Source organism: the organism of the source record quoted next, unplaced genomic scaffold (genome assembly GCF_019419815.1).
Source record: "Pyrus x bretschneideri cultivar Hongxiangsu unplaced genomic scaffold, Pyrus_bretschneideri_v1 Contig1, whole genome shotgun sequence".
Lineage (NCBI taxonomy): Eukaryota > Viridiplantae > Streptophyta > Magnoliopsida > Rosales > Rosaceae > Pyrus > Pyrus x bretschneideri.
The window spans coordinates 7605156-7614195 of record NW_025999390.1 but is presented as its reverse complement, the minus strand read 5'-3'; the positions used below and the strand labels follow the sequence as shown (position 1 = coordinate 7614195).

Below are 9040 nucleotides of genomic sequence, written 5' to 3'. Positions count from 1 at the left end.
AAATGATCACCAAACACGGTACACCGTATTATTAGTCCTATCCGGTGCCTTATACGGTGTACCAAACAGGGCCTAAAACTCATTTTGCTTCTTCAACCCTTAAACGTATTGACTCGGAAAATTATGGGGAGAAGTACGTTTTAATGATACAAGCGAAAGTCTAAACTTCTTTAAGCTACAAGGAGGGGATTCAAACTCAAGCGCAAGAGGATGGGCATACTAACGTGCCAATTGGACTAAGTTACGTCTGCTCGTAGAAACAGATGTTAATGTCACAGCTAAATAACGGTTAAAAGAAAAGTTTTTTTTTTTTTTTCTGAAAAAGGAAAGCACCTTTCTTGTGGTGCAAGCCTGCAAGGGTAGTAACCGTACAGTATGGTAGTAAGAAGAAGGCTCAAACAGCCAGTTTTGAAAGTTCATATGGTATGGTAACCGAACCGATACCTATAAATTGAAAAAGTGAAACAAAACAGGAGTTTTGAAACAGAAGGTAAATGTAAAACGATTGGAACAACAATGTATAAGGTTACATACTGTGTATTTCTAGGCGAAAAGAAATCAAATTGTATCCAACCAAGAATCAAAATCATCCACTTCTTTAGACTTTGTTCCGGAAATAGACGATGATTGAAAATCATGGACAGCCCTTTGTTCTTGAGGTTGAGACAGACCGCCTTGGTTAATCAGTATCGATGTTTCATTTATCAACTCATCAAGCTCATCATCAATGGTAGCAGATGAATCCGGGACTTTTCTTTGAGGTTGAATCGGCATCAGGGAAGCATCTACTTGTACAGAAAAAGTATTACGAGGCTTGAAAGCAGTTGAATCATTTATCTTGGTCTCACCAAATGAATCAAGAAGCAGATCCAGTTCCAGTTCCGTCCGCCTCTGCAGTTGATGGCTCAAATGATTTTACGCTGGCTTGTGTTTCTGACTCTGGTAATTTGTGTTCATACTCCGAATTGCCAAGTTTAGGATCAGTAGGAGAATCAGATACCATAATCTCAATATCATGGTCAGGAACCTGAACCTCCTCCGAAAAATCACTGCAGGGTGATTCTTCAGGCAATCTTCGGGCTACTTCCTCATCACATGTTGTTTGCTCCGCATACAGCTCCGGTGGCAATAGATCCGCTTCAATGAAAAGCCTCTGCGGTAAGTCAATCTTTTCCAATTGCTCTGCAAGAGAATGCAAATTCAAGGAGAGAAATGACACCTCATGAGGTGCAGCAGCATTCTTATCCTCCACAACAAAATTATCATCTCCAATCCGTGATAGAACGCTCTCCCCCCTGACCGAAAGCATAGTTTCTATCCCCTTATTCCATTCCCCGAGCAGATCATTCTCCAAACCAGGAAATGTATCCAAATACACGATTGACTGAGACTGAGACCGCGCCTCATCTATCAGATGACAAAAGTCTGCACCCTTACTCTTTGGAACAACTACATCAGAGGCTCGATTCGAACCATCAGCTGCTGGAACTGGATCTTCTGAACCTAAATCTAACTCTTCCTCGTAACGATCCCAATTTGATGGGAGGGCAGACGCACCCTTAGTAGGGTGAGTTTTCTCTTGAACTTCCTTTCCCAGCGGATTCCTTGCGGTTCCAGCCTCATTTCCCTTGCCGCCCCCAACGGCTGAGGATTTTGCTTTCGGCTTTGGATGGTACTTCTTGCTATGGTGCTCGGAGTGTGCCCTCTTCGATTTTGCTAAAGCCTTGGCGTCCATTGCCAGATAACTGGTTTACATTTACCAGAGCGAAAAAAATGAACTAATGTGAGGTTGCTATTGCTATTATCTAACATATCGCGTGCGCAATTTCGACGCAAACACTAACGGAATTGGCTAAAAGGACCGATGCTCCACATTAAATCGAATTCAGATAACAAGTGTCGCCGATTTTAATTTAAGGACCAAAGCTCCAATTCGGTCTTAGTTTAGGACTATTTCTCCAATTTTTGCATGATAAATTCTTAATAAATTAGGAAAGATAATAACAAATTCTTAGGATGTTATGGAATCTGGAACGTTTAAATACCTGGAGAGTAGAAGAGCCGCAGTCGACAGAGCAAGTAAAGGAGCGGTTTGTAGGTTTTGGGCCGCCGGAAGAGGTTGTACGGACACGGAGGGGGGGTCGAGGCGGAGGACCGCGAGATCGTTGGTAGGTTCTACTTTCGCACAGAGAGGGGGAGAGATGAGGAAGACGCAAGAGGGGCTTTTTCCTTTCTTTCCGGCTTCATGCCACATGGGCTTTTGGGTAGCAAGTGGAAAAAGGGTTTGCGCATCACGTGGGCTTCAAAAACCGGAAGGTAGTGGGCTTGTTCAATATTTGGGAAGAGAACAATATAAGAACCTCTAGTCGGTCCGATTCAGTTTGGACGGGCCCTAAAAGGCATGAACCGGAATTTTTTTGTCAAACGATAGATTTTATTAGATTAGATGTTAAATTAGCCATCGACAAAGTTCGAACCCACGCCGTCATGCAAGAGCTCAACATCTTTCCACAACCGGAATTTGATTTGGTATTTTCCGCTTGATTTTTCTTTTTTTAAAGAAAGACTTGGCTCTTCAATAACAGAGAATGAACTCCTCTTTAAAAACATCGTGGTTTTTTCACAAAATTTTGTATTTATGATCGGAATAGTTCATATTATAAATCACTATATAAAGATCATTTCTACAAAAAAAAATCAATTAAAATTAAGATTGTCTAGTCATCGAACTGTATAAGAATATATGGACGAACTTGGCAAAAGAATTATGAATCATCCATCTATTTGCTACAATTGGTTTGCTAAACAATCTTAGTTTTAATTGATTTTTTTTTTTGCAAAGATGATCTTCACAAAGTGATTTATAATATGAACGATTCGGTCATAAACACGAAATTCTATAAATAGGCAGATATGTATAATAGGATTTCAATTTTGACCAAGTATTATATAATGACATATGATGCACAGTCTTGTGACTCGATACATCGGAAAATATCCCACTTTTGTGGTGTTGCCTTTGAGCTTGATGCGAAAGGGGTGGAGGACATGATCAACTCACCTGAGCAATTGTCAAGGAACGTTTCTTTTCATGTTATATACCCTTCAATATGACTCAAAGCAGTAGTCCCCAGCCTCCGACAATTTTTTCCAATCCCATGTGAACCAACGATCCAAGTCGCAGCTAGACCACATTACTGTCAATTATTGGCATAAGAATATCCCGATCCCAAACAAAATTACAAGGAAATCAAACGCCAAATTACAAAAGTCCTTTCCCATATCTTTATCACCCACAAGCTGGAATCCATTTCATTAATGATGATGATGTATCCCACTCCAGTTGCTTTCAAATACCATAACTTGTAGTAATTTTTCTGCAGCACCCCAATATAGTTCTTGCTTAAACTTGTTTCATAACCCGAAAGCTTTTGTTCGTAGTCTCTTGTTCGAGGATCTGTGTCAGGCCTTGAGATCCATATTAGTGCGATTGCATTGCTTTTTTTTCGTTTAGGGTTCGGTCATGTTTTCGTTGCCAATTGCTTTTTGGTTGAATGCTCTAATTTTGACAGGATATCAGGATGAGCTATTCACGTGTTGGGCCAAGTGGTCACGCTCGTTCCAAAGTCAGTCAATGTACATTGTTCGTATTGGGTTTTTTACACCAACACATTAGCACGTTGAAATTGCCAGAATGGAGCTTATGGAGTTAGAGTACTTTGTTGAGCTTCAAACCTTTAAAATAGACCTTTGCTGGGGAAGATTTTGCAGAGGTCATATGATTTGTTACCAGAAAAGCATTGTACATGGAACATGCATCACTGATTCATGTAATGTCATTGCCATGAAAAATTGTCGTGTTAAAAGTGGTTGCGGTGAAAATAGGCACAAGAAATCTGAAAATTAAACAAGTTATCGGCCTTGGCATTTTCGTTTCATGCAAATCAATCATCTCAGAGATGATACTAGTGGATTCACGAAGAAACAAATTATTTGACTTGTCAGTCCCACACCCCCACCCCCCACAAACATACAAAATACCTCCGCCGTACATTATCATCCATTTTCACTTCTCTTCCACTCAATCAGCTTCTCAAACAGCAGCCTCGCAATCTGCCTTTAAAATAGAGTGCAATCGCTCCCCTTCAATGAGGCACCCCAAGTTCCAATAACCCTAAAAAAACCACTCCAACCATGCCTTCTACCAAGCAGCTCTCAGCAACCCTCCTCATCTTCTCAATCCTTTTCTACTCATCCACATTCTCCATTGCTTGCTGCTCATGCAAGAATCCCAAGCCTCTCCAGCGCCCGCGCCTATGGCTGAAACCTGCCCTAAAGGACACACTGAAGCTAGGGGCATGTGTGGACCTTCTAGGACTTATCAACCTCCAAAATGGAAGCCCGCCTACTAGTGGTTGCTGTGCGTTGCTTGAAGGGTTGACCGATTTGGAGGCTGCTATTTGCCTCTGCACTGTGATCAAGGTTAATGCGGCAGGGCTTGTCAACTTGGAAGTGCCAGTAGCTTTGAGCTTGCTTGTTAGTGCCTGCCAGAAAACAGTCCCTCCTGGCTTCAAATGTGAATGAGATTTGGGAGCTAATCACAAACTCTTTGATGTGAGGAGTACAATGTTGTTCTTGTGTGAATATAATGTTGCTAGTGTTGGTTGTTTATGCTCTTTCTTTTGCCATGGTTGTTCCTATTTACAGGCAAGCATGTTTGCCTATACGAATAATTATGAAAAGTTGTTGTTGACGTAATTTGGTGCTATGAATTAATGGATTTAGCTCATGCTTTAAATCTCATGGCATGTTATTTTATAAATTAATTACTTTATATTTTTTACGGTTTAGATTAATTAGTTCGGTAGCTGAGTGCTAAACTAATTTACGGTTTAGATTAATTAGTTCAGTAGCTGAGCATTACTTACATCGGGAAGCTACTTTTATTGTCAATGTCTTAGTTTCTAACTTTTTATGGGCATCCATTTTCCAAATTTAGTGGTGAAGCCAAGATTTTAAGTTAGGAGTGGCTTCTCACAACTGTACAGAATACACTACAACGCCACCAATAATGGCAGCTCTACAACACGATCGCGAATCCCGCTCGCACGCTTGCAAATCCATCTCTTAGCCAGCGTCTCATCCATCATCTGAAATCCAAGTATTGATCCTTCTTCTTCTCTCTGCTTGCCTCTCTCAAAGTCGTGCTCTCTCTTTCTCTCCCTCTCTCCCTCCCTCCATCTCTATGGTTCTTTCCCTCTCTCAAATTTTCTTGCAAATTTATATTGAATTCATTGCATCAGTTTTGTGATTTAATGGCCTTTGATTGCACGTTTTAGTTTTTAATTGGAGGCTTGTTCTGGACACTGGGGTAGACGGAATTGGATCCTCTCTGAGGCAAATCCTCGGGATCCTCCTGATCCAATGACATGGACCGTTGAATTTTAATCCAACAGCTACAAACAAAGGGCCCCTCTAAAAGTTATAATAATTTTAGCCGTTGGATCAAAATCCAACGTCCCGTATTAGTGGGTCAGGAGGATCCCGAGGCTTTGCCTCCGAGAGGATCCAATTCCGGGATAGACATCTATCTATTTTAGCCACTACTTTGACGCTCTAGATTTTTGGTCTGATTTTGATGTTTCTTTGCTATGTGATGATGGTGATGATTTTTTAGTTCCACTCCATTTCATTAGTATGTTTCAATCAGTTGGAAGCCGTGTTAATTGACAAGGAAAACAACCTAATAGAAAGGCTAACGAGAATGAAAATTGCACATGGATACAAGCAGAATTCAAGCTTGTCAACGACCACTAGCACCATGTGAAAAAAATTAAACATGATTTTAAACATTCTCGAAAATCACTTTAAACCATGTGAAAAAGAATAATCATTTTAAATAAGTAATGTCTAAACCATGTGAAAAAAAAATTATACTGTTTAAACTTTCAGGTTTTAGAGAAACCAGTAATATGCTACATGACGAGATCCACGGGAAGCATTCTCGAAAGAACTCTTAAAATGGCCAAATTGATCAAGCAAAAGCGAAATCCACCTTTTGTGGAAATTTTGCATGAAATGAGGAAAAAATAGATATTGCATTTAGTGCTAAAGTTTTAGGTATGCCACTTTCGTGCATCCTCTTCTAGCTGATGGCACATAGAAATAGAGCTATGGAGAGAGATCTGGTATTGAAAATTCAACCTGCAAAATTGATCACAAAAACTTCATCCAAAAGCGCTTTGACCCTAACCCCTGCTTTTGATTTAAGCAATGGCTAAAATGGCAATGCCAAGTGGTGGGTCCAAATCGTGTGCTGGTGCAGATGTGCTGAAATTTGATTGGTTGATCATCAGAAAATGCTGACCATCTTGTTCTATAAATAACCTCCCAATTCATCAAATCTCCTACATGCCTCATCAGTTTCTTTCCCTTTAAAAATAATCAGTGCACACACAGATGATCCTCCCTGTAATTTTCCACGGCTTTCTTGAACTGTGCAGTTTCCAGAAGAATTAAACTGGCAGAAATTTTTCATGCAGATACAGAAACAGTTCAAGAAAGCTGTGAAAAACCACCAGCAGGATCTGAGTTGTTCATAAAAAGATTCTGATTGTCTCCTTCAAGCTTCTATGCCCTCCCATGGCTACTGGTTTTCTTCTGCAGTACTTTTGCAGGAATATCCTCATTCCAGCTCTATATAACACATACGCTTTTGTGTTTATGATGTGTTTTAGCCTTTTTCTCTCCTTATGTATCTTTGTAGGGTTGTGATTTCCGCACTCACTTTTTCTCCCTGTGTACTCTTTCATGTTTTTATTATAGGGTTTGGATTGAATAAGTCATGGAGAATCAAGGAAAAGAATGAACGTGTACAGAAGAAGAAAACGCGAGTGTGAAATTGCAAGGTTTTCAAAAGTTCTCTACAAAGTTTATGTATTTTTTTTCTTCTTTGGGTTGGTAATAAACTTCATGAAGATTCATGACTAAAAGCTTGCAATTCTTGTATTTTTTCTACAGATTAAACCCGCAAATTCTTGACAAGAAAGACTTGCACATGAATAGTAGGCTGATCGACAACACAATTAAAGGTCAACAGTCTTGAATTCGACGGGCGTACACTCAAATTAATCAGTGTATTATAGTACCAAAATAGGCCTTTGAGTCATTTACAAAGTGCTTTTCCCTAGCTTGATTCCTCTTGAAGAAAAAAGGCACCTATGTCTATGTGATTGCAACATTCATCAAGGCAGACCATAGGCACTGAATGATCAGCTTCAACCTTGTCATGTTCTTCCTATGGGGGCTATGGGAAAAATATGAGTCCTTTTCCGTATAAGAAGGTCGATATTATTAATAGGCCGGTTTAGGGCAGATACTAGGCCTGGTTTTAGGCTGTTAGGTCTGTAGCTCTACCCAGGCATCCACTTTTTGTCATGTTTGATTTTCTTTTTGGACGCGGGTTCAGTGCTTTTCACGGACTTTTGCGTATAATACATCATTGTAAAGCGTTGAAAGTTAAAGTACATATGAATAAAAATAACACCTTCCCTTTTTATCCAGATAATTACGTTTGCAAATAACACTTTTAGATTTAAACTATAAATCCTAACATTCAATAGTGAAGTTTGCGAGTCATCACTTGATTTTATATAAATTACACGTCTAAAGAGAAGTGTTATCCGTTTGGGTCTATAACCAAGTTACGACTCCAAAACATCCCACTCGGGCATTAGGGTTTAGAATTTAGAGTTTAGGGTAAAACAATAAAGGCTACGGAACCATGATTCCGGGATGTCAATCCCAATCACACTTCTCTACGGTGCAAGGAATGCGTGTGAGTTAGATTGCATAAACAACTGAACACACTGCAGAAGGGTGTGAAGTCCTTTTGCTGAAGCTCAGGAGACATGGGGTCTTTTCTTGCCTCCTCTTCTTTTTAGAGATCAGTAATGAGTCTATCATGACTCAAGCCACCTCATATTTACTTTTGATTTATACGAGTACGAAGAATTGTGTAAGATCAGTCTGTTTAGTGACATTCGATCTCTACTTAGTTGAAAATTGAATCATTTTTTACAATTACTTTTGATTAGAATAAGTATGAAAATTCTTGCTTTACTAGTCTGTTTAGTAACACTAAATCGATCTCTGCTTAGTTGAAAAATTTCTCATATTCGACAATTACTTTGGAATAACATGTGTATGAAAATTTTTGGATGACTGATCCACCTAATGATATCTGATCTCTACTTTATTAAAAAATGTCACATATTTGACTTATGACGATAAAAGATGTGAAAAATTCAAACTTTCCATCAAAACCATTCAATTCATTATTGATCTTCCCAAAATAGCCAAACCTCTGAGATTTTTTTTGGATCTTGTGTAAAAATCTCATTTTGGGAAAGAAAGGTGAGTCACATGACAGAGTGAAAGGGCGGTCTCTTTTTGCCATCTATAGTTGACAAGAAAAGGTAAGCATGCACAATATTTTGGGATTTGTTATTTGTCACTTTGACAACGTTATTTCACTTGTATTGTTGTACTTTAAAATTTGTTTTTTCATAAAAAATAGAAATTTTGATTAGGGCATTAATACTAATTATCTCACAATTATTTGCATAATAAAATGTTCTAAACAAAACAACTCTTACCTTTCCTTGCTAGCATGCACACAATTGGCAACATGCACAAACAAGAGATTGGTTCAACTAATGGTTAACAAGAGAGACTTGGCACGCTTAAGGGCACTCACTTAATTATTTAGGAAACTTTATGAGATTTGGAAATGCAACAAACAAGAGATTAATTAGTAGCTCACAAAAACTTTATGAGATTTGGTAATGCAACAATCATATTAAGTGGTTTTCTTTTTTGTCGTTTAGTGTCTCATACTGTATTGGATAATTCACTATACCTCATGTATGTTAAAAGAACAAATGAAGAAACTTTGTCTAACTTTAAGGTAAAAGACGGATTACACGTTAAGAAAAGGTATCCCTTCTAATCTCCACAAAATAGTATGGTAATAAGAGCT

General features: G+C 38.8%; 1 protein-coding gene, 1 long non-coding RNA gene and 1 pseudogene across 2 annotated transcripts; 2 read left to right on the top strand and 1 right to left on the bottom strand.

The window, feature by feature from the left end:
* Nucleotides 1–406: 406 nt before the first annotated feature.
* LOC103946718 (protein ECERIFERUM 16) lies at nt 407–2210 on the bottom strand. Its single transcript, XM_009357492.3, has 2 exons — nt 2046–2210; nt 407–1745 (listed from the first exon to the last, which is right to left on the bottom strand). Exon 2 carries the CDS (start codon nt 1733–1735, stop codon nt 857–859), a length of 879 nt encoding a protein of 292 aa, XP_009355767.2. The 5' UTR covers nt 1736–1745; nt 2046–2210; the 3' UTR covers nt 407–856.
* A 1884-nt stretch (nt 2211–4094) lies between these two features.
* LOC103937926 lies at nt 4095–4803 on the top strand (annotated as a pseudogene).
* Nucleotides 4804–5169: 366 nt separating this feature from the next.
* Nucleotides 5170–7567, top strand: LOC125476650. Its single transcript, XR_007257970.1, has 2 exons — nt 5170–6908; nt 7021–7567. It is a non-coding gene; the product is annotated as an uncharacterized LOC125476650 (long non-coding RNA).
* Nucleotides 7568–9040: the final 1473 nt, after the last annotated feature.